The sequence below is a fragment of the Leptopilina boulardi genome, unplaced genomic scaffold (genome assembly GCF_019393585.1).
Source record: "Leptopilina boulardi isolate dan_hultmark-lab unplaced genomic scaffold, ZJU_Lbou_2.1 LbouV2_324, whole genome shotgun sequence".
NCBI lineage: Eukaryota > Metazoa > Arthropoda > Insecta > Hymenoptera > Figitidae > Leptopilina > Leptopilina boulardi.
The window spans coordinates 3270286-3295890 of NW_026137890.1; the positions used below are offsets into that span (position 1 = coordinate 3270286).

General features: G+C 24.6%; 6 protein-coding genes across 6 annotated transcripts; 3 read left to right on the forward strand and 3 right to left on the reverse strand.

Moving 5' to 3' along the window:
- Window positions 1–235: 235 nt before the first annotated feature.
- LOC127284430 (craniofacial development protein 1) lies at window positions 236–3999 on the reverse strand. The gene is made up of 3 exons (XM_051309849.1): window positions 3842–3999; window positions 3297–3628; window positions 236–1075 (listed from the first exon to the last, which is right to left on the reverse strand). The coding sequence occupies exons 2-3, from the start codon at window positions 3625–3627 to the stop codon at window positions 561–563; spliced, it is 846 nt and encodes a 281-aa protein (XP_051165806.1). The 5' UTR covers window position 3628; window positions 3842–3999; the 3' UTR covers window positions 236–560.
- A 155-nt stretch (window positions 4000–4154) lies between these two features.
- On the forward strand, window positions 4155–7880 carry LOC127284429 (transcriptional adapter 1-like). The gene is made up of 6 exons (XM_051309848.1): window positions 4155–4356; window positions 4431–4467; window positions 4563–4790; window positions 4862–5211; window positions 7327–7489; window positions 7615–7880. The coding sequence occupies exons 1-6, from the start codon at window positions 4286–4288 to the stop codon at window positions 7744–7746; spliced, it is 981 nt and encodes a 326-aa protein (XP_051165805.1). The 5' UTR covers window positions 4155–4285; the 3' UTR covers window positions 7747–7880.
- Window positions 7871–11027, reverse strand: LOC127284427 (AP-3 complex subunit mu-1). The gene is made up of 9 exons (XM_051309845.1): window positions 10791–11027; window positions 10534–10718; window positions 10231–10465; window positions 8924–9083; window positions 8740–8853; window positions 8493–8672; window positions 8275–8433; window positions 8145–8195; window positions 7871–8072 (listed from the first exon to the last, which is right to left on the reverse strand). Exons 1-9 carry the CDS (start codon window positions 10823–10825, stop codon window positions 7938–7940), a joined length of 1254 nt encoding a protein of 417 aa, XP_051165802.1. The 5' UTR covers window positions 10826–11027; the 3' UTR covers window positions 7871–7937.
- A 97-nt stretch (window positions 11028–11124) lies between these two features.
- LOC127284426 (breast cancer anti-estrogen resistance protein 1) lies at window positions 11125–17479 on the forward strand. The gene is made up of 8 exons (XM_051309844.1): window positions 11125–11408; window positions 11724–11873; window positions 12948–13191; window positions 13271–13553; window positions 13615–13964; window positions 16101–16390; window positions 16472–16828; window positions 16955–17479. Exons 1-8 carry the CDS (start codon window positions 11379–11381, stop codon window positions 17240–17242), a joined length of 1992 nt encoding a protein of 663 aa, XP_051165801.1. The 5' UTR covers window positions 11125–11378; the 3' UTR covers window positions 17243–17479.
- A 352-nt stretch (window positions 17480–17831) lies between these two features.
- Window positions 17832–19628, reverse strand: LOC127284431 (N-alpha-acetyltransferase daf-31). The gene is made up of 2 exons (XM_051309851.1): window positions 19463–19628; window positions 17832–18972 (listed from the first exon to the last, which is right to left on the reverse strand). The coding sequence occupies exon 2, from the start codon at window positions 18764–18766 to the stop codon at window positions 18140–18142; it is 627 nt and encodes a 208-aa protein (XP_051165808.1). The 5' UTR covers window positions 18767–18972; window positions 19463–19628; the 3' UTR covers window positions 17832–18139.
- A 1437-nt stretch (window positions 19629–21065) lies between these two features.
- LOC127284402 (dexamethasone-induced Ras-related protein 1) lies at window positions 21066–25568 on the forward strand. The gene is made up of 6 exons (XM_051309805.1): window positions 21066–21101; window positions 22403–22665; window positions 22881–23038; window positions 23155–23338; window positions 23435–23645; window positions 25274–25568. Exons 1-6 carry the CDS (start codon window positions 21066–21068, stop codon window positions 25475–25477), a joined length of 1056 nt encoding a protein of 351 aa, XP_051165762.1. The 3' UTR covers window positions 25478–25568.
- Window positions 25569–25605: the final 37 nt, after the last annotated feature.

The following is a 25605-nucleotide window of genomic DNA, read 5'->3' on the forward strand; positions in this document are numbered from 1 at the left end:
TTTAATAACATCCGTTATTAAAAATAATAATTCAAATTTAAGATATAAAAAGTTATAGTATTTGATAAAAGAAAAAAAAATGTCTATTTTTATGTAACCATTTAACAAAAATGTTTTAAACTTATTTTATAAATTTCCAAATTTATACTTTTTTTAAATCTCATTTAAATAAAAAATTTAATTCATGTAAATGAAAAAAGTATTAATACTTTTAGGTTTTTAATAAAAAAATATATTTAATAAAGAAGAAAATCTGTTTTGTTTTATTTACAAGTAAAAAAATTAATCAAATAAAAATTATGTCTACACGCAGAAAACAACCCTTTCTTTACTGTGCCTATGGATTTATATAATTCCTGAAAACTGGCAGTTGTCAAATATTGATTATTTTATGAGTTATTAAAATAAAAAAATGTTAACGTAGATGTGCACAGTCAAAATCAATAGGTATATTTTAATTTAAAAGTCGATTTCTTTTTAGTTTTATGTTATCACGAATTAAGTTTTTAAGTGGATCATTTACATAAATTATGTAAAGATTAAATAATTGATTAAAATAATTATCGATTACTACGTCGTGATGAATTTCTCATTTGTTTTTCAATTTCAAATTGACGATAATCAGCTCTTTGAAGAAAATCTTGTTTTTCTAAATATCCCTCTTTACCTCTATTGTGAGTATTTATTTCATCTTCGATGTTCTCTTGTTTCTTAAAATTATCCCAATCCATTTTAGATTTTTCTAAGGTGTTAATTTTTGTTTTCTTTTCAAGACGACCCAAAACAGCGGAAATGCCACCCATACCAATTTTTTGGGTTCCTTGATTCTTTGACACATTGTTTTTAATAATTGAAGGTGTATTAATATTTTTTGTATTTTCAGTTTTTGTTGTTGAAAGTTTGTTTTCCGTGGAATTTAACAGTGTCTTATTTTCCACATCAACTTTTTCACCAGCAAATTCAAAAATCTTCGACATTGTTATTTTATTATCGATTTTTGATTTTATTGAACAATTATCAGACTTTCCTGATAAATTATCATTTGTGACTTTCGATTTTGGTTTAGAAATAAGTGCTGTAATTCAACAGAATTAGATATTTTTATTATATTATTTTCACTACCTATATTAATAAAAGTTCAGGGTTGCCACGAAAGACTAATTTTAAAATTCCTTGATTTTTCCAGGTTTTTCAGACCATTTTAAAAAAAAATCCAGAACCAAATATAAATCTATTTTGATGAATTTTTAGCTAATTACATTAAAAAATACAAGATATTTCAATTGAATTAACAATAAAATATTCTGTAAATTAATTGCTTGCATAAAACCGCAAAATGAAATCATTCAAATTAAAAATAAGGATTTTTTTTCTATGTTTCGATGTCAACAAGATCGAATTTCTATTTAACCATATTTTATAAAGTAAAATTCATAATAAATTAAATTTTCTTAGCGAAGAATTTTTGTTTAATTGATTTTTCATTTAATGAAATTTCTATATATCTGTTTTTTCATATAACTACTTTAGCGAATTTTTATTTAACAGAATTTTTGATTAACAAAATTTATATGTAACAGAATTTTCACAGATATTTATTTCAGAGAATTTCTAATTAATGGAATTTTAATTTAATTGAATTTTTGTATTGATTTAATTTTACTTATCTGAATTTTTATTTAATCGAATGTTCGCTTATCTTAATTCTTATTTATCAGAACTTTTATTCAGCCTAATTTTTATTTCAACTAATTTTCAATTAATAGATAGAATTCGCTTACAAAAAAACTCTATACGAAATGAAAATTAGATCGACTTTAAGACACAAAAATGTCTTTTAAAAAATTTATTTAAGGCCAATTCTTCATAAATTGAGTCAAATAATTAAAAGAAGTTTTAAAATAAATATATTATCAAAAATTTTTCAAAACTAAATTTGTTTTATGTTCTACTTTATAATATAAAAACTCAATAAGAAACCAAGTATTTGTGATGAATTCTTTATTAAGAATAATTCATGAAAATATTTTAAAAAATTTTTTGAAGATATTTGATGTATTTTTTCGTTTTGACTTATAAATATAATAATATTTGACATAAAAAACTTGTCCTTTTCTTTTAATAAGTCATAATTTTTAAAAAATGTTATTTAGAATATTTCAGAATTTAACTGAGAAAAATTTTCAACATCTTTAGATTAAATAAATTTAAGATTCCTTTTTCTGAACCATTTTTTAAGTTTTATTTATTTGTTTATTAATTTAAAGTAAATTTATACAATTTTTTCAGATTTTCAATAAAATTTTTGAGTTGAAATTGTCAGAAACTTTGAAAATCAGTTTTATAAAAACTTATATTTAAGGTCAATTTCAGGGCGATTTTTGAGTCAAATAATGAAAATAATTTTTAATTTAGTAGAATTTTAAAGATTTTAACTCATAAAAATTTTAAACAGGAATATAATGCAAAAAAAAATTTTTTTAATTATTCAAAACAAATGTTTTTGTCTATGTCATTCTTTATCATATATAAATTCAATAAATAAAATTGATCAGTTATTTTTTACCCTATAAAAATCGAAATAAATATCATTTTATCTGAAAAAAGTCGAAAAAAGTTGCATTCAATGAAAAAAGTCGAAAAAGTCGTAGAATCCGAGGCCTGTTGAATTAGTATCAATTTATTAATTCCACTTTATAAAATTTTGCTAAATAAAAATGAATTCAATTATAAGATTCGTTCCACTGGAAATTTGAACTACCTAATGAAATTACTGAAATAATGAACTAATGAACCGTATTATGTTAGAGAACATTTTTGACCAATACAGACAAAGATTTAAAAACTTTATGTTGATTTCAACTTTAAGCACTAAATTTAAAACAGAAAAGTTGTAATGTCAACTTGGAAACTTCAGATTTTCTCGATTCAAATGCAGGAAATAAAATTTTCAGAACGATATTTCATAAAATTCCCTGACATTTCATAAGCCAAAAGTTCTGAACGTTCAAATCAACGAAATATTTTTTTCAATCTGTAAATTTTTAAAAATTATGATAGTAATGTAAAATTAAACAGTAAATTTAACAATTATTAAATTTGTAACTTCTTTTTAGATATTTAATACAATATTTTGTAATAAAATTCGTACTTAAAGTTGCAAAAAAAATTTTGTTCATTTTAACGTTCAAAACTTTTGGCTTATGACATTTTCCATGACAATTCCAGGTTTTCCAGGTCTTTGGCAACCCTGAAGTTTTGTTAATTTGCAAATACAAAATTAAAAATATGCTTACCTGAATCTTTTAAAAAATCAGCCCATAAGGAATCGGCTCTTTTCTTTTGCTCTTCATCATTAAGCACTTTTAATTCATTATCATTTTCAGTCTTTACATCATCTAATTTTTCATTTGAAAGAGATGATTCTTGATTTTTTTTACGCTTCGTAACTCTGCTTTTTGACTTTTTCGAGCGCTTTTGTACTTTACCATCGCAATTTTTATCATTCTCCAAGGCATCTTCAATTTCCTCTCCATCAGATCCTTCTTCAGATGCACTGCTTTGTCCTTCTGGTAAATAATCTTCGTCATCCTCATCCGATTCAGAAAGTTGATACTTTTCAGACATACTGAAATAATATATTGTCAAATTTTATTTTTTAATGATTTTTTATTTATTCATTGATTCAGAAGAATTTAATTCAAATTTATTTAGAAATATAAAACGGAGTCAATATAAAAAATGACAGTAAATATTCCGATTAAAATTTTCACGTAAATATAATTATTAAATAAATTATTATTAAATATCCGGATAAAATTAACTGTAATTTAAATAATACCTAACAAAATATACGGTTCCTTTAGTTTTTTTAAGATAAAATAAAAATTGAAACCATCAACCACTACAGCTTCGAGTCTTTTGAGCATGAATTAAAAATAGAGTAGAGAGGCAGCGTTACAAGAAAAATACGAGTGTTTGCAAAGTGTAGGCAAAACGTGACGTCACTAAGCAGAGAGGAGCATGTCATCGTAAATAATGTGCTAGAAAAGGATAGAGATATATTTTTGTTCTTTCCACAATTGTTGTTGTTCTATTGAAAAGAAATTTCCCTATTGTGCAAAGGCCTTTAAAATATTGTTACTTCCATCTATTTGTTTAGGTCATTTAAACCGTAGAGAAAGAAAAAGTTTGTAAAAATCCAAATAATTTATAATAAACAATTTTTTTTTAAAAAAATTTTTTTAAACAATAACTAGACAACTGAAATACTCAATTGTTTAAAATGACGACTTCAAAAGAATTAAATTTAGCTCGAAAAAGTCTTGTCATGTCCTTGGGTGAGAATGCTAAAGTGTAAGTTCAAATACTATTTTGTTATTATAATACAAATATAAAAATATCTTAATAAAAAAATTCATTTATTGCAGTTACTTTGAAAAAATGAAACTTTGGTTCCAAATGAAGGTATTGTTTGACTATTTTTGAATTAATTATTATTGAATGAAAATCATTACAAAAAAGCACAATAATTTACTTTTTACACTAAAAATATATTACAGACTACAAAGGAAGAATTTGATTGTGAAGCTCGTAATATTATGTCAGAGGATCAAGTTCATTTACACAATGAATTTCTTTTGTGTTTATTCAATAAAGTGCAAGGTCTTGCTACATCAACAACAATTCGACCAACAAAAATTAATAATAGCTATAGCGTTGTGCAAAATCAAAAAGAGAAAAAATTACGCTTAAAACGCAAATATAAAACGGATAAATCTAATTTTGAGGTAGGAATTTTATTTTTTGAAATTTTTTTTTCCATTTTAGAATGTTATATTGCAATTTTGATTATGTGCAGCCGGCAGATATGTATGTGGAAGTTTTAAGTCAAACATCGTCGCCAGTTGGTGATGAGCCTATTGGAGCTAATCGTTCAAGTGCTCAGGAATTAATACTTCCAGATAGAACTTTTGTTTTGGCACGATTAATGTTAGCAGCTTGGGAAAATAATATGGATGGAGCTGAAGAAAGTACAGCTCATATAATTATTGCTGCCACTCATATTTTTCTTAAAAACATTATTACTGCAATTATCACAAGAAAAAAAGGCTTCTCAGTTCGTGACAAAACTTTTATTTACAATATCGGTGAACCTGTACCTAGTTCATGGAAACGAAACACTACTTTTGCTTCTAATACATTAAATTGGTAAGTAAATTCGAAAATTTATTCTAATAAATTTGCATTAAGTTTCAATATTTCAGGCTTCCCCTATTTTTCCTATATTTTAAAAAATTCCCCTTTTTTCACTCATTTCTCCTATTTTATGTTAAAACTCGAATAATGTGATATTTCATAAAAATACAAATTATGTAATTATGTAATTCAAATTCTTCGAAAATCATACATAATTTAAAACATGTTATAATTTTTACTTAAAAATTCTCTCAAATTCAATTTTTGTTTAAAGTTTGTAAAAAAAATTTTATCATTTGAATTTGAATCATAATTAATGAAAATTTCAATTTAAAATCTGAAAATCAATTATATTTAAAATTTTTAACTCAAATTCTTCTAAAGTTAAATTTTTTTCTAAAATTTTCTTCGCTAAATTTATTATTTTTAATATCTTTGATCAAAATTTTTTAAAAATCTTATTTTAAAATTTTTAACTTCAATTCTTTGTTGAATTAATTGTTTCTGATAACTTTAATCAAAGTCTTCAAAAATTCCATTAATTAACACATTTCTCAATTAAACATTTTTTTAAATTCAATTATCTGCTGAACTTTGTAAAAAATCTTCCTCAATTCAAATTTACCAAAATTCTTTTTGTATATCTCCTGAAATTTTAATTACTTCTGAAAAACTTAAATATATCTCTTCCAAACTCGACCACTTCCAAAATTTGTATCTAAAATTCTTCGCTAAATTAATTATTTCAATTATTTTAATTCAATTTTTCAAAAATTCAAATTTTTTTATTAAAAATTCTTTAAAATTTAATTACTGTTTAAAATTTTGTCAATAATTTTCAACAATTCAAATTTACAACAATTTCAATTAATAAATTAATTTTTTTCAATAATACTTTAATCAAGTTCTTTAAAAATTTAATTTTTTAAAATATTTGCCAAAATTCTGAATTCGAATAATTTGTACAATACCGTAAAATGGGGTAAAGTCGGCGTTTGGGGGTAAAGTCGGCCGGCGCTTTAAATCATTTTAAAGTTTAACTATTACTTTTTTCCAGAAGAAATCCGAGTTTTATTAAAAATGTAGTTAGAATTAATGTAAATTAATAAATGAAATACAATATTTAAGTGTTTAAAACGCCGGGCGACTTTACCCGCAAACGCCGACTTTACCCCATTTTACGGTATCTTGGACTTTTTTCTTCCTTTAAAATAACTTTAAATTATTATTTTTCTAAATTTTTCTAACTGAATAAAAAAAAATCCATGTAAATGTTTCTGTGAAACATTCTTATTATATAATTAGAAAAAATTGATTTAATTTCTAATAATTAATATTAATAATAATGAAATATTTATTAACTAATAACATTTATCAAAAATAAAAAATATCGACTTTATCGATTTTTGTTGTAATGAAAATCGACTTCTTTCTGTTTCTAAAGTCAATCTTAGGCCTGAATTAGGAAAATTGGAAATTTTTTTTTATAAGAAAATTAATTTGAAACATTTTTTAAAAATTTAATTTAAATATTTCAGTTTCTTTAAAAAATATGAATAAAATCAAGTTTTGTATATTTTACAAGACGGTTTTCGGTTTGATAAAATAAAAAATTACTTGCATTTTTCAAGAAAAAAATTACATTACAAGTAATTTTCATTCTTTGGAAAATTAATTTTAAAATAAGTTTAAAAAATAAAAACCGTTTATTTATTAGATGTATGCAATTCACATTTTTATAAAACATTTAAAATAACATTAAAAAAAAGAATTAATTACTATATTGGGAAAATCTCTCCTTTAAATCTCAATTTTCTCTATAAATTTATCATGTTTTAAAAAATGTGGAAAAAAATTTTGGTTTCTATACTTTCTATATTTTAAGATGTTTTATACTCATCAAGAAAATGGGTGGACTCAAAATTTTCACCGGTAGTGTAATTTAACACAACTTTAAAGCATTTTCGTTAAGAAAAATATATATTTAGATTTTACCCTATTTTTCCCATTTTTTCGAACAAAATTTCCCCTATTCCCTTTTTTTAAGCAAATTTTATGCTGTGAAACCTGAAATTTATTATAATAAATTTGCATTAAGTTTCAATATTCGGGTTTTTTTTTCATTAGTACACCAGCGACACTTAGTGACAATGAGGGGCAAATACCTGCAGTAAAACCTAATTTAGAAGAAGCTGAACAAGCAGTAGCTCTTTCATTAGCATGTGCCACTCAAACTATGCTTCCATGTCCACCTTCAGTTTCTATTGCTGACTTACAAACAATTTTAAAGGTATGAAATATTTAAAATTTTATCAACTTTTTATTTTATTTTGTAATCCATTCTATCCAAATAGAAAAAAGTCTCTATTTAAAATATAAATTTTAATTTATTTCTTAATTGAATTTTCATTTTAGGTGTATAAAAATCTTGTTAACAATCATACATTGTATGCCACAAATGTTGAACGTTTGTTTACGTATAATACTCATTCTACTTGGGAAGATATAGAATCACGAAAAATACTTCGTCGTAGTTGTAAAACTTAAATGGCATTTTAAGTGTTAAACTATAAATTTATTTATATAATGAATATAAATTAATTATATATAGAATTAGTTATGTACTAAATTGATAATGTAAATAGAAACATTTGCTAATAAAAAAAGATAATAGTATAAAATATGTTAATTTTATTGACTATTTTATGACATATATAACAATTTTTTTCATATAATTTTTACATTCGAATTTGAAATCTTCCAGCTTTTGTAATATATTTTACTCCTTTAAATGGTTTGTACTTTTCTCCATACATATCTAATCTATTGACTTTTAGTCCAGAGACAGCTAATTGATTTATGGTAAAGTGAACCTAAAATATTAAAGAATGTAAAAACTATTTTGAATTTATTATAATTATACGAATAAGAATATTTCTCCTTACGTTAATAGCAGGATTAGATTCTGCACTTGAAGAAGCATTTTGAACAGTAATCTGCAAAAAGAAATTATTTTTCAATTACAAAAGCAAGTAAATTTTAGAAAAAAAGAAATTAAATAAAACTCAGTTTTACCGATCCTCGAAGATTTGGTAATTTAGAAACATCTATTCTACCAATATCCCAAAATAGTATTTTGCTAACAGGATCAAAAGAATATTTTCCTTGATTTGGTATCAAGGTGCAATTCAAAACAATTTTCGGCATTGGAATTTCCAAACTCACATTTTCAACCTGAAATTATAATTATTTAGAAGTGAAAAGAAAATAGTTAAAAATAATTGTAAACTTACAACTCTTCCTACAGTTTGTTTCGGTCCAACTGTTATATCCAATCTTCCACCACCCGATTCTTTGAGATTAATATTATGTTTCACATAAATAGGTATCGCAACAATACTTTGTGATCCTATATGATATGATAGAAGCCGGAAATTTCCATCAGGTGGAACGAATGATAATATCCTTTCAGACTAAAACAACGCAACTTAATAAAAAGATAAATTTTTTTTTTGTGAATTAATATTGCAAAATAAATACCTCCCATCTTTTAAAACGAACACATGGATGAAAGCTCACGTCATCAAATAATCTTGGATTGACAAATGATAATGTTAAATCTGGCATTCCACTAAGTTTAATACAACAGTCAATCTGTAAAGAAAAATAATATTTAATAGTAAAAAGAAATTGTTGACTAAAAATTCCGTAATAAAATAATTACATAGCCCTGTATTTCTGCAAAAACTGTTGCACCAGTCCTGTCAATTATAGCATCCACTTCCTCCACAACATCAAAGTAGGCTTCATTATTTGTATATTTAACACCAGTTCTTCGCCATGGAACATTGGACAATTGTCCACTCGGCAAAATAGCACTTACACTACACAAAATAAAATAAAATTAAAAATATTTCATTAAGTAACATAGAATTGGGTCAAACCACTGAAAATCATCTGAGAGTGGTTGGTGGCATATTTTTAAAAAAATTTAGTTTTAATGTATGTGAAACTAGGTGAATTTCTAAGTTCATTGGTCATAATATTATCGTATAAATTTTATTTCGTTTTAAAGTATAATTTATTAAAAGTAGGAGGTTCACGTTGTAAATTTTTAAATCTTGCACTTTTTTGCAAACATTATTCAAAAACTATAAAATATTAGATATTATTTACTAAAAACATAAATTAATTTATTCTACATCAAAAAATGATGGAATTATTATATAATTATTTTATTTTTTGATATTAATTCGAATTTGAAAATTTTTTTTAGTAAAAGAATTTCCCAATTTTTCTAAGTTTGTAACTTTTTTTTGAATCGAATTTACTTTTTCAACTTTTTTTTTCTGTAAGCTTCAAAATAATTGGAGTTTCACACATATTTTAATATTGATATAATTTAACTTTTATAAAAATTTGATGAGGGTTTGACATCTCTTTCTATTCTCATAAAAAAAGGAGAGAGATGTTTGTTAACTTCTAGTCCTAGAATTAAACGTTTTAATTAACAAATTGTAAAATTTATTAATTTTGAAACGAAGCAAAATACCTGCATCAAATTTCCATAGCAGGTAAATTATATCAATATTTTAAAGCTTCCAAAAAAAAGTTACAAGCCTCGAAAAATTGTGAAATTTTTTCCCTGAAAAAATTTTCAAATTCAAATTAATATCAAAAAATAAAATAATTATATAATAATTCCATCATTTTTTGATGTAGAATAAATTAATTTATGTTTTCGGTAAATAATAATATCAAATACTTTATACCTAGTTTTTGAATACTGTTTCCAAAAAAAGTGCAACATTTAAAGTTACGAAATCGCAAGGTGAACCTCCTATTTTAAATAAATTATAATTATAATTTAAAACGAAATAAAATTTACACGATAATATTATAATCAATGAACTTAAAAATTCACCTAGTTTCACATATATTAAAACTATTTTTTTTTTAAATATGCCAGCAACCACTTACAGATGATTTTCAGTGATTTGACCCAATTATAAAAATTATATTTGTAAATACTTTGATTTTCCCGTAACTGTATTTGCAATTGTTCGCAAAATATTTGGTGGTTTAATCAATTCTTTTAAAATATTAGACTCTGTAGCTAGAGGAAATCCATTGTCAAGCATTTCATCCAATAATTCATAAACTACAACATTATTTTCCTTAATTATTGTTTCTGTACATTCATTAAAATAATCTTCAAACGTATCAACCACTCTGTGCAGGAATTCAATTACAAACAATGGTGGTACTGCAAATTCAATAAATTATTCGTAAAAATTCTGTTAATTTTGTTTTATTTAATTCTTAAATATTTACCTTCAGTCATGCATACAGCGACAAAAAACATATTGCACCGATAAATACTTATTAAATAATGATGTGGGGTTGCAATGACAGGTGGTGTATCCTCTGGAGTTAAAACTCTTCGTTGTTGATCGAAAAAATAATCACACAATGAACGTGCAACAGCACTTTTCCAATGTTTCTCCATAAAAACATCTCTGAATAATAAAAATAAAAGCTTTTACTATTTTTCTTTTTATTAACAAAATATTAAATATTGCCTTACTAACCCTGATAAGTTTATGATAAATAGACTGTTAATCATGATGAAAGAAGCATATGTTTTCTGTCAAAAATTATTTTTTCACTATTTTTGTCTATCTTTCAATTAAAAGTGTAACATTGAAGATATCAAAACACTATTATATTACAAAATTTAATATTTAAAGTAAAAAGAAACTCAAATTTTTTAAATTAATATATATATACATATCAATTAGGAAAAGTCTTACAGCTTTTATGGTCATTCCACAATAGACAATTTTAGGTGCAAAAGTATAAAGGTTGTATCAGAGGTGACATATTTCGGAGTCTCCACCTAAAACTGTGTATATCTACTCATCCCTGGAGCCAACTAAACAAAAACAAAATATACCAAAAAAAAAACAATAAAGACAATAGTAACAATCTAAATCATTTTCTTGAACATTAACAAAAATACCAAAAACCATTGTTGTACAATCCATTGTTTGACATTATTATTCTATATTTAGTTGTTATTTCCATATTTTCAAGGAAAATATTGGAATCCATAAAATTTGATCACTTACTACAGTGCATAGACAATGTGCAATGACTGACAAGTCCTAACCATCCAGATGAATCTGATTATTCCAGCTGTAAATTCGGTAAATTTCTTTTCTTAATTATAATTAATTATTGACATTTTTATTTCCATTAATTTGTTATTGGACTCTAGAATAACAAATTAATGGAAGTAGAATGAATAGTGTATGATGTTAATTACTTTGTTCTCTCCGAGAAGAAAAAGAATGGGATTGTTTGAAATATTTTTTTTTTTTTATTGAGGTGACTAATAGTACTATTTTACAAGACACGTGTCTTGTAAAATTTACAGATTGTAAATACACGGAAAATTAATGCATTGCTTTTATAATTATTAAAAGATTGTTAATGAATAAAAAGGGATTTCTTTATTGTAGCAAAAATGCGTTAAGGCTCGTGCTCTTTTTGATAACATTGCTGAGGCTCCCGATGAATTGGCATTTCGAAAAGGTGATATACTTACTGTTTTAGAACAGAACACTGCCGGTTTGGAGGGATGGTGGCTTTGCACATTACGTGGTAGACAAGTGAGAGCAAATATTCATTTTTTAATCATTCAAATTATGTTAAAACAATATGATATTTAAAGATAATTTTATATTATAGTTATATCAGGCTTCAAAGTGACATATTTTTTTCAACAAAGCTACTTTTTTACTACTAATTTTGGCCACAAAAACCACTAAATGCTACTTTTTTCAAAAAATAATTTTTCAAAATGATTTTACAAAATTTCTCTTTACCCAACTGTTTTTTTTTTAAATAATTCTAATTTAACCGAAATTCAGATAATAATTTAATTTTAGAGTATTTTGAATTGAAAAATGTTTTAAATAATTGAAATACCAAGATCTTGATTAAAGTTATTAGAAATAATTATTTTAATAAAAAAGATGAATCAAAATTTTTAATAATTATTGAATTTTAAGAGATTTTGAATTAAAATTTTTGTAAAAAAATTATGAAATTATTAATGAAGTTTCAAATAGTAATTGAATTTTACAGAATTTTTAATTAAAAAATGTTTTATTTAATTGAATTTTTGAATAATTGGATAAAATTTATTGAAATTATTAATTTAGCAAAGAATTTTAGATACAAATTTTAAAAATAATTGAATTTTTGAAGATTTTTAATTAAAATTGTTTTAAAATACTAAATATTTTATATAAGTTTCTGATTCCAAGTTCTAGAATTTAAAAATTCGAATTACTTAAAATTCTACTGAATGAGAATTCTAATAAATTAAAAATATTTTAAATTAGAATACTTTTTAAGCCGTTGTGCCAAAAACAAAAAATTAATAAAAATTTAACAATAGATAGTTCTTTAAAAATAATCAGAAGAAAAATGATGTTAAATTTATTCCTCAGAATTTTTCTTTCAATTTTTTTAGACAAGAAAATATTTACACTTTAACGTCAAACTTATAAAACTAATTTTACTTCATTTTAAAGATGCCACTTTTTTGATACTTTTTTTCAATTTTGGGGATACTTAAAAAAAATGATCCTTTTTCATACTTTTCTTAGTCTCTTACTACGCTTCGAAGCCTGTAATATATTTTAAAATTTCTTTATGCAGTGAATTTTTTTTTACAGGGAATATGTCCAGGAAATAGATTGCGTCTTCTTGTAGGCCAATACGATAACGAAGGATCTTTTACATTGGATGGCTCACAAAAACAAGAGAAACGACGAAGTTGGCATGTTCAATCAAATAGAGTGATAACTCCACAAAAATATGGAGATATCTTTCTTTATGATCTTCCAACAAGTAGATGCAGTATTGCCCCATCTTCAAACGATTGTTATTTAAATGAAAGAAACGAACACTTGCGCATAGGTATATATTATATAAAATAGAAACCAAAATTTAATTATTTTAAGAAAAAGAAAAATTTATCTAAATATTAATTTTTTAGATCGAATAATAGCAAATATGCGTAAGACATCAGTAACTGAGGATTTTGACAATGTTGATTGTTACGATACACCACCGAAAGCAATTCCCGTTGCTTCTTCGCCAACAAGAAGTCCAAGTCCCATTTCTCTATCAGGTTATTCTGTGCCAAAACCAACAACCAGCAAATCTGGTGTAACGCCTCTTGACAGTTATGATGTTCCACGATCTTCTCAACCATTAACACCCAGTAGTTCTACATCAAGTCTTACAAATGACGGCTCATCTCTCAGTGGATCAAATAGGTATGAATAATTCTCAATTAAAAAAATTTCATAATTTTTACATTTTTGATATTTGCCCCAGATCAAGTATAACAGCTGCAGATTATGACGTTCCGCGATCTCGTTTTTCGTCTGCTATGTCTTCACATCAAATAACATCATCTAAAATCTTATCATCATCATCAGCACAAAATAATCAACAACAAATTTATGACATTCCGATGAATAAAATTCTACCATTAGAATTGGATCCAGCTTTAATTGATTTACAAAAACTACAAACTGAAGCGTCAGCAGCTATTACAAAATTATTGAGTTTTATAAATCCTGGATGGAGGCAATTGCAAAAATTGGAAAAAACTTTAATGGATATTAAATTTGCTGCACAACGATTGAGAACATCATTGCATGATTTAACGGAATTTGCAGAAGGTTGGTGAAATTTATATTCTTATTCAGGCTTCACAACATAAAATTTGCTTAAAAAAAGGGAATAGGGGAAATTTTGTTCGAAAAAATGGGAAAAATAGGGTAAAATCTAAATATATATTTTTCTTAACGAAAATGCTTTAAAGTTGTGTTAAATTACACTACCGGTGAAAATTTTGAGTCCACCCATTTTCTTGATGAGTATAAAACATCTTAAAATATAGAAAGTATAGATACCAAAATTTTTTTCCACATTTTTTAAAAAATGATAAATTTATAGAGAAAAGTGAGATTTAAAGGAGAGATTTTCCCAGTATAGTAATTAATTTTTTTTGAAATGTTATTTTAAATGTTTTATAAAAATGTGAATTGCATACATCTAATAAATAAACGGTTTTTATTTTTTAAACTTATTTTAAAATTAAATTACCATAGAATGAAAATTACTTCTAAACTAATTTTTTTTCTAGAAAAATGCAAGTAATTTTTTATTTTATCAAACCGAAAACCGTCTTGTAAAATATACAAAACTTGATTTTATTCATATTTTTTAAAGAAACTGAAATATTTAAATTAAATTTTAAAAAAAATTTTCAAATTAATTTTCTGACAAAAAAAATTTCCAATTTTCCTAATTCAGGCCTCGGATTAACTTTAGAAAGAGAAAGAAGTCGTTTTAGTCGATTTTCATTACAACAAAAATCGAAAAAATCGATATTTTTTATTTTTAATAAATTTTATTAGTTAATAAATATTTCATTATTATTAACATTTACTATTAAAAATTAAATAAATTTTTTCTAATTCTATAATAAGAATATTTCACAGAAGTATTTCCATGAACTTTTTTTTAAACTTCAGAATTAAACTATGACAAATTTTCAAAATTTCAATTCAATAGGACAAATTTTAAAAATAATAATTTAAAGTTACTTTAAAGGAAGAAAAAATTTCAAGTCATTGTACAAATTATTCAAATTTAGAATTTTGGCAAATGTTTTAAATAATTGAATTTTCAAAGAACTTGATTAAAGTATTATTGAAAATAATTAATTTATTAACTGAAATTGTTGTAAATTTGAATTACGGAATATTAGTAACAAAATTTTAAACTGTAATTGAATTTTAAAGAATTTTTAATAAAAAAATTTGAATTTTTGAAAAATTGAATTAAAATAATTGAAATAATTAATTTAGCGAAGAATTTTAGATACAAATTTTGGAAGTGGTCGAGTTTGGAAGAGATATATTTAAGTTTTTCAGAAGTAATTAAAATTTCAGGAGATATACAAAAAGAATTTTGGTAAATTTGAATTGAGGAAGATTTTTTACAAAGTTCAGCAGATAATTGAATTTAAAAAAATGTTTAATTGAGAAATGTGTTAATTAATGGAATTTTTAAAGACTTTGATTAAAGTTATCAGAAATAATTAATTCAACAAAGAATTGAAGTTAAAAATTTTAAATAAGATTTTTAAAAAATTTTGATCAAAGATATTAAAAATAATAAATTTAGCGAAGAAAATTTTAGAAAAAAATTTAACTTTAGAAGAATTTGAGTTAAAAATTTTAAATATAATTGATTTTCAGATTTTAAATTGAAATTTTCATTAATTATGATTCAAATTCAAATGATAAAATTTTTTTTACAAACTTCAAACGATAATTGAAATTTAGAGAATTTTTAGGTAATTTTAACATGTTTTAAATTATGTATGATTTTCGAAGAATTTGAATTACATATTATTGAAAATAATTAATTTTGCAAATAATTCTTTTAAATAATTCAATTTTGGAAGAAGTATATTTTATACTAAAAAAGTTATATTTTGTTCAAAAAAGTCGAAAAAGTTACATTTTATAAAAATAAGTCGAAATAGTCGCATTCATTGAAAAAAGTCGAAGAAGTTGTGCAATCTGAGGCTTGTATTTTTTTGGTTCAAATTTGGATTTTTATAAAATATCCCATTATTCGAGTTGCGACATAAAATAGGGGAAATGAGTGAATTAAAGGGGAAAAAGGGGAAAAGATTCATAAAAAAGGTGAATTTTTTTAAATAGAAGAAAAATAGGGGAAACATTGTGAAGCCTGCCTTATTACTTTTTTTTACTAACGATAATAATTGCAATATTTTTTAGGTGTTCTTGGTAATGCTGGAAAGGTGCCTGACAAAGGATTATCAATGAAATTACGACCATTAGTTAAAGCACTACGCGATACTGATAAACTAATTGAAAAAGCTTTTTCAGAATTAGAAATCATTAAATGGGACACAACACAGCTTTGTCGTGAAGAAAATGAACCATCGTCAAATTCATCAGTTTCCTCGCTATTGTCTTCAATTTGGCCTGCTGATCCATTAGATCAATTAGTTGCTTGTGCTCGAGTTTTAACAGAAGATGTTCGACAAGTTGCCAGTTTTATTCAGGTAAGATTTTGATAGAAAAAATTTCTTTTTTCCTATATTGATTGATTAATAACAAAAATTTGAAATGAAATATTATTCTAGGGTAATTCGACATTATTATTTAAAAAAAATTCAGCTACAGTTTATAAAAACAATAGCACCGAGGCCGTGACTGAAGATTATGATTATGTTAATTTGGATTCACGTGATGCAGTTGTAAAACAAAGGGAAGAATTGAGAGAAACTTTACCGCAGGAACTGAGAAAAAATTACGATCTTGTTGTATCTGAAGCAGATCAAGCTGCAATTCAACTTTCAAATGTTATATTATCACCAATGGATCCTAATGATAAGCAGGTTTTATCATTTTATGCTGCTCAAGCAATTACACATGGATCGCATTTAACTCATGCAATTGATGCTTTTTTACAAACAGTCGAGCACAATCAACCTCCTAAGGTATTTCAATTTTTCTCTTTATCAATTAACTATATTTTTTAAAAAACTACAAATTGTTATTAAAAAAATTAGTGCAAAATCTGAAAATATCAAAAATTTAATAATTGACAATTATATTTTTTTTAGGTATTTCTAGCTCATGGAAAATTTGTCATACTCAGTGCACACAGATTGGTTCATATTGGCGACACTGTTCATCGTAATGTATCGCGAAATGATTTTCGAACGCGAATTCTTCAAAGTGCTAACACTTTAAATGATGTACTTGCGCAGACAGTTACTAAAATTAAACAAGCTGCACAATATTTTCCTAGTGTCACTGCAGTTCAAGAAATGGTCGACAGTGTTGTTGACGTTTCTCATATGGCCAAAGATTTGAAACTTGTTTTAATTCACGCAGCCCAACAACCATAAAATTAAAAATATTGCTAAAAAAACATTATTATTCATAATATAGCTGAATCAAATTAATATTCTATCTACTAATTAAGTAAAAGAACTTAATTACTATATTTAATTAAATTACTTCAAGGTTAAACTGAAAAAAAAAATTTTGGTTATTTTATGCAAAAAATTGATCTACTTAACATTCCTTTTGATTAGAATAACCAGACTTTTTTTTCATTAACGTAGATTAAGAAATATTGACAATTCTTTTGAAATTGTCCTTTTCGATGTTCTTAATAAAAAAAATAATCTTCGCTTTTAATAGGTACTACTACCTATTTAAAAAAAAACATTTTTACAAAAATCCATTATTTAGTATTTATAAAAATACTTTTTAAACATTTGTGTCACAATACGTAATTTTAAATATTCAAAGGCTTCATTGAAAAATATTTTGTTACACTTGAATGTTTATAAAAATTTTAAATAAAAATTTTTTATTATTAAATATGAAAATTTCTTTTGTTATCTATTTGTTTAAATTGTCCTTTTTGAGCTATAAGAAACATTTTAATATAAATTTAAATACTTCAAAAAAAAAGAACCAAAATAAAAATTTATTCCTTCAACAGTATAAAATTTTTATTTATTTTTTTTTCAAAAGAGATTTTTTGGTTTAAAAGGTTTAGACACTTATGAACTAATAAAAGATGTTTATTTTAAAATTCATCGGAATTTAATGCACAAAAATTATTATACGAAACGCTTAGCCCCATTGTGATTGATAAATTATTATGGAATTATTAATTTCGTGTATAAACAGATAATATAATGTTTGTATTCAAATCCATTAACTGTTTTTCACATTTAGTTGTTTAAAAAAAGAGACAGATAGAGAACTAAGACGACGTATTGTCTCAAAAATTATGAATGGTCACAGCATCTTCCAGAATGGATATGTGAATTACCTTCTTTAATCGTTTTTTCTTTGGGACATTTTTCTTGATAATCACAGCACCTACCAGAATGTGTATGCAAATTACCCTCTTTAATCATTTTATCTTTATTATTTTTTTTTTGATGAAAACTAGCAAGATCCCTTTTCATTGCATAAGCATCTTCACCATCTGCATAATATTTTGGTTCAACTTCAGAGACTTCAAATTGTAAACTACTTGTATATAAATTTAATGCAGCACGATTACTTCTGCGTACGTGAAGTGAAACGTATTTCGCTCCAAAACATTCGACCATTGCTCTTGATGCTTGATTCATGAGTTTTTGAGCAATTCCAAGTCGTCGATGAGATCGTTTCACAGCTAAACTTGTAATATGACCATGTGGATTATCTTCACAATCCTCTTCCATTTTGGCAAGTACATAACCAACTATTCTTCCTTTTTCATCTTCAGCAACATAACTCAATTGTGGCCATGACAATGCATGATACAAATAGTATTTCATTTGATAATTTTCTGGTAAGCATTGTAAATTACAATGTTGTATATTTAATAAGTCATTTGTATTAGCACAACGTATTTGTATAGACATGTTTGATGTTTTTTTTTTTCAACCAGATTCAATCTCAATTTTTTCTTTGTACAATATTACAATTAGCTGTTAGTCACGTCGAACTTTCTTGATGCGAGATCGACCGTTTTTTAAATCATTAACTGATGAAGATTCGCTCATTCCACCAAGAAGTTCACGCACAAAACGAAATCGTGACAGAAAGAACCACCAGACCATAAACCATCCTGTAAATAAATTCCCATTTACTCTTTAATGTTAATGTAAAATTGTTATTTATTGATTTACTATTTTAATCTTAAAACTTGACAAATATCATGACATTAATTCTTACCCGTAAATATAAGACCGCAAACTATAATAATGCTTGAAATTACATAAAAAATTGCTAAAGCTATTTCCCTCATTATTATTCTACTTTTTCTAATTTGAGCAAATGATTCAAGTAAATAACAATAAAAACTTGTGTTACGTTATGTAATGTAGTCATGACACAATTACTTCAAAAACTTGACAAAGCTTATTGCGCTCTTAAAGAATAAAATAATTAATACAACACTTTATAATTTTAGTAAAAACGCCATTTTGAATTCAATCATGGAACAAAGATAAATGGCGTTATTTATTAAAGGTTAGGTGGGTAAATTTTAATCTATCTTTTAACAAATTGTTTTTTTATAGTGAATTTTTCTAATAATTTATTTATGAAAAACTCACCAAATTTATGAAGGTTAATTTATAATCTATTGTTATAATCCTTGTTGTAGTTTTTAAGTTTTTATAGTTATAATAAAACTGTTCTAATACAGGATAAAACCAGTAAACATAGAATTATACAGAATGGAATAGTAAAATATTTCCAAAATGTAAACTGTAAGATAGAAAAGGATAAAAAAAATTTTTTCCTTTGAGTCCTGAAACTGTAGTCATAGAGGTCGATACTGTTTTTAAGGTGTTTACACAAATATTTTATATTTCGAACGTTCTACCGTATTTACGTCACTATCAAACAGCTGAGCTTTCAAGTTTCCTCTCTAGATACTTTGCCTATGCAAGTTCTATAACTATTTTAAATAAAATAATTCATTTTATTATATTTTTTCTTTCAGTGTTGTGTCAGTTGTGAAAAAATTATTTTTCCAGTGTAAGAATATTAAAAATCAAAGAAAAATTAATATATCAGTCGATAATTATTTCTTTCATTCATATATGTACATAATTTTTTCTCTTCAGGGCATAACTTAAAATGTCAGCTTTTAGAAGAGGTATTAAGTAATATGTTGTTTCTTTATTTTTGTATTAAATTACATTTTTAAAGTTTTGTTTGTGTAACAAACGAAACTAATAAAAATGTTATATAATTGTAATGTAAATAAATCATGAAACATTGGTGACACTTTACTTACAATAATTTTGTACACATTTGTTAAAAGATTTAAGAGAAATTATTTTTCTTAAAATTATATACAAATAAAAGTATTTCTTTTACAGGACAGACATTGAAAAGTTTATTCAAAGGATGGTGGAATGAGTATCCTGAAATTGTTGCATCACATGTATTATCTACCATTGGTCTTGTAGGAATTCTTGGTATTCATTTTTATTGCGAAGAAAATCAATTTATTGCCCAAACTTTTGACAAGCCATTATGTGAGTTGTTTTTTTATTGTCATTCGTAAAAAAAGCTTCAAAATTCAAAATTCCTTTTACATTTTACTTCAATTGATAAACTCTATGACAAATTTTTCATACTCTTGAATTCTTTTTTATTACCGTGTGATTAGTAATTATCAAGTTCTAATATAGAGATCGTGAAAATTACGATTTTATATGGAAAAAATTACAGAATATAAATTTTACTAAATAAAATGTATTTGAAAATTATTAAAAATATTTTCCAGTTTAGTATTTTTTGTATTGTGTCAGAAATATGAATATATACAAATGTTGTATGTATTCTTTTCAGTCTTGAGACCCGATGATCCAAGAGCGAAGAAAACAATAACATATTATGAAGATGGATGGGAGAAAAAATAAAAAAATGATTGTCTGGTATTTGTTAGTTAAAAAACAATAAAATAAACATATGTATGTAATACGCAAATTATTTTCACGATAAATACGCGGATTGCCATCGTTAATTGTTTGTAAATTTAAATTAAATTTCTTTATTAACAATTTTTCGAAATTTTTGCATATTTTAAATTAAAATAAAATTGGAAAATTGTTTAAAGGATTAAAAAAATATATTTAAATAGAGCTATTAATGACTTGCGCAGAGAATCGTCAGCGCTTCTCCAGTACTAAATTCTTTGCGAAAATGTCACACACACCTGATGCACCTTTAATCTGCAGTGTGCAGTTTGCCTTTACACTCAGTTGATCATAGTCACGGTAGATTCTTTTTTCACTTTCGTCTTGTAATTTTTTTCCTTTTTTTAAGATTCCTCAATTTTATTTTTATTTTGTGTTTGCACGACTGCTATGCAATTTACCTTTTAATTAAAATTGTAAAAGAAAATTGACATTATTTGAAAAATTTCATTTCCTTTTTTTAATTTTCTTAGAAGTATTATTATTATTATTATTATTATTTTTCTTCTTTTCTCCTGCAGCACATGGAATGATTGCAGTGACAAAAGATTATTATGTTGTCTATCTCTCTCTATCGAGAAAATAGATTTAATGCAAAAACTGATGTACTTCTTAATTTTAGGTTGTAAAATGTAGAACCATAAGATGTAAAATACATTAATTTGTATATATATAAATTTTTAACACAGATATTTAAAGGTTGCACTAAATATCGTAGTTTTCCCTATATGTTATAAAAGTACTAAATTTTTATAAAACCCTGATACAATTTGGACAAACAAAAATTAATTTTTTATCAAATAATGATAATTAAATAAATATTTAGTTACTATATCTTTTAAATTTAAATTTTGTCCTATTTGTATTCAACAAGTAATACAAAAATATTTAATTTAATTTGCATTCTAATTAGATTTTCTTACTTTTTTTTAGTACCGGCTTTATTATAAAATTTAAAAAAAAACAGAAATTTTCGAAACTACGTATAGATGAAATAGAAATTGTCATGTACAGAATATTATATACAAGCTATATGACAAAATGCTTTGAAGCATTGATATGCTCGACTAAATAACCCTCTTTCCTCTCCCCCCTCTCTCTCTCTCTCTCTCTCTCTCTCTCTCTCTCTCTCTCTCTCTCTCTCTCTCTCTCTCTCTCTCTCTCTTTGAAAATTTAAGCTAAAGTGTGTGCAAGCAAAGTGCAGTACCTATAAATAACATGGACTAGGATATGTCATATTGATTTTTTTATTCTCTCAAGTGGTTTATATTTTATAACAATAACACATTCGTATATATATACATTCATAATGAATAATTATTTTGTCATAATTTTTGATGAAATTTTTTTTAATTAACTAGAAAAAATATTTTCTGTATTTTAAATATTTTTAAAAAATTACAAGGTTACATGAAGTATTTTATTTTTTTTAATACCCCTTTATTCAGGGTGTTTAGTCATCTGGAAACTTTCAGACAAAAAAAAAAAATAATAATAAAGCCGAGATTTTCCCATAGATTAATTAAATGTAGGTAGATCCTTTTTTATATTGTATATATTTAGCTGGAGGGACTATTTTGCTGCCGAAGACGAAGTGCCTGTCAGGATAACGTACCTGTCAGGGTACGAAGAGGTGCTCATGCAGGTCATGTACTTGGAGGGAATTCAGACGTTGATAATAATGGAATATTGGGACCAATATCAACAAATCCAAGTCCACCTTCAACATCGTCGCAAGAGGAATCTTGCAAACCATCACCACGAAATTGTTACCGGCTTGTTATACTAGGAAGTGCCCGGGTTGGCAAAACTTCAATTGTAGCAAGGCAAGTGTATTTTTTTTATAAAAATTTAGAAGAAAAATATTTTTTCTTTATTTGGTTGAATTATTTACACTGCGCTACAAATTTTATTATTAAGGGAAAAATTGCTAACAAATGTATTTTTTTATTCTTTTATTTTGGTTAAATTTTTTTGGTTTTATAATATTTATATTTATAATTAATAATTTATAATAATATATTATTATTTAACGATTTAGGTTCCTGTCTAATAAATTTGAAGAAAGTTATACTCCAACAATTGAAGATTTCCATCGTAAATTGTACAGAATTAAGGGAGAAGTGTATCAATTGGATATTTTGGATACTAGCGGTAATCATCCTTTTCCAGCTATGCGAAGACTTTCTTTCTTAACTGGTAAGTCTTTTTTTTCTAAGCCCTAACAATTTAAGTTAGATTTCTGAATTATCGGTCGAGGAAAGGAAAGTTTAAATAAATAAAAAGAAAATTATTTCAAATATTTAATATTACAGGAGATTTGTTTGTGGTCGTCTTTAGTATGGATAGTCCAGAAACTTTTGAAGAGGCAACAAGATTAAGAGAAGCAATTATTGAAACAAAAAAAAGTGCAATACAAGGATCGGGAAAAAATAAATTAACCAGTTCTTTAAAAGTTCCCATGGTTATTGCAGGCAATAAATGTGATAGAGATATTAAGTACGTATTATGTTTTTATTTGCATGAATTAAAATATTAATTTTATTAATTGATTAATAATATTAATTTTAATTTTTTTATTCATTTTTTTTACAGAAAAGTGACAGTCGAAGAAGCCCAACAATATTGTGGAAATCAGGATGATTGTTGCATTTTTGTTGAAGTATCAGCCAAAAGAAATTATCATGTAGATGATCTTTTTTATCATTTATTTATAGTAGCTGGTTTACCATTGGAAATGGCACCCAATCATCATAGAAGAGTTCCTTTAAATTTTGGTTCTCCTACGATGCTACCACCTTCTCAGGTAAATTATCTTTCAAATATTTACTAATTTTTAAGTTATTTTTCACAGGCCTCGGATTATACGACGTTTTTTTCGAAAATACGATTTTTTCGACTTTTTTAAACAAAATACGTCTTTTTAATATGCAATGCAAATCTTCTTTATTTCAATTATTTAATAAATTTTCAACTAAAATTTTTCTAAAAATTAATTATTTTTAATAATTTTAATAAAAATTCTTCACAAATTCAATTATCTTAAATTATTTTCCAATTAAAAATTTTATGAAATTTAACAACTGTTTACAATTTAAAAAAAAGTCAAATAAAATTTCAAAAAATTTCAATTTAATACCTTTTAAAGTTTTCCATCTGAAACTTTTTGAAATATATTAATTTCAATTATAACTCTTTTTAAATTCAATTATTTGTAATGATTTTTATAATATTCTTCAAAAATTAAATTATTTGAAAGCATTTTTTAATTAAAAACTTTTGAAAATGAATTTTTGTCTGTAATTTCTAATACAAATTCACAAACAACTGAAATGAAAAAAAATTCAGTTAAAAATCACTTGCCATTCAATTATTTTCAAACATTTGGAGGGTAAATCTTTGAAAATTCAATTACTTTTTAAAAAATGTCATCTAAAATTATTTGATAAATTGAACCGCCGGCGACCAAAAGGGCTTATACGAGGTTTTCATTGGCTCCTGGAATAGCTGGAAACTCACTGAACGGGGGGCCAACGCAAGTCACGCGTAAGCCCTTTTGGTCGCCAGCGGTTCAATTATTTTCAATTCAATTAGTTTTAATGACTTTTATAATTATTGTCTGAAATTTAACACAATCTTTTAAAATTCAATTATTTTTAAAATTTCAATTTAAAAGCTTCTAAAATTTAATTATTGCTAAAAATTTTTGAAATTTAATAATTTCAATTATAACTCTCCTGAAATTCAATTAGTTTTAATGACTTTTATAATATTTTTCTAAAATTCAATTATTTGAAAGCATTTTTCAATTAAAAAATTTTAAAGTTCAATCATTTTTGTCTGTTAATTTTTAATAAATTCTTCATCAACAGAAATTACTAAAAATTTCAATAAAAAATCATTTGAATTTTCATTATTTTCAAAACTCTGAATTCTAAATCTTTGAAAATTCAATTACTTTTAAAAAAATGTCATCTAAAATTATTTGATAAATTATTTTCAATTCAGTAAAATTTAATTATTGTCTAGAATTAAACAAAATCTTATGAAATTAAATTATTTTTAACATTTTCAATTACAACTCTTCCAAAGTTCAATTATTTTTAATAACTTTAATATTTCTTTAAAAATTCAATTATTTAAAAAAAAAATTCAAATAAAAACACTAAAATTGAATTGAATTGTAAATTTCAAAAAGGGCTCAACTCCAAAAATCTTAAGAATTAAAATTTAAAAAATCGACTTTTTCGATTCTTTTTTAAATGTAAATCGACTAAAACCACTTTTTTTGCTCCTTAAGATCGATCCGAGGCTTAAAACTTGAGTAAAAAAAATCGTATAGTAATATTTGTACTATAAATATAAATTCTTTAGCGCGTCAAAAAAGAAAAAAAGAATAAAAAAGTAGTTAACGAATTATCGGTTTATATTTAGCCAAAACACAAAACTACCCTCAGTATTAAACGGCGACTAAGTGATGCTTGTGGAGTAGTTGCACCTGTTCGTCGGCCAAGTTTAAGGACAGATTTAATGATAATGAGAACTAAAACTTGTTCTACTGGAGCTGAAAATAATATTCCAGGATCACGTATTACATTGTGGTCTGTTGATTCGAAAAAAATGTGTTGTATTCAGTAAATAATAATAATAATAATAATAATAATAATATTAAACTAGTATTTACATGTAATCAATAGTTGATAGCATTAAATACAATTGTACAAAAAAACAAATTTAAACAAGAACATTTGTATTGACCGCCTAAA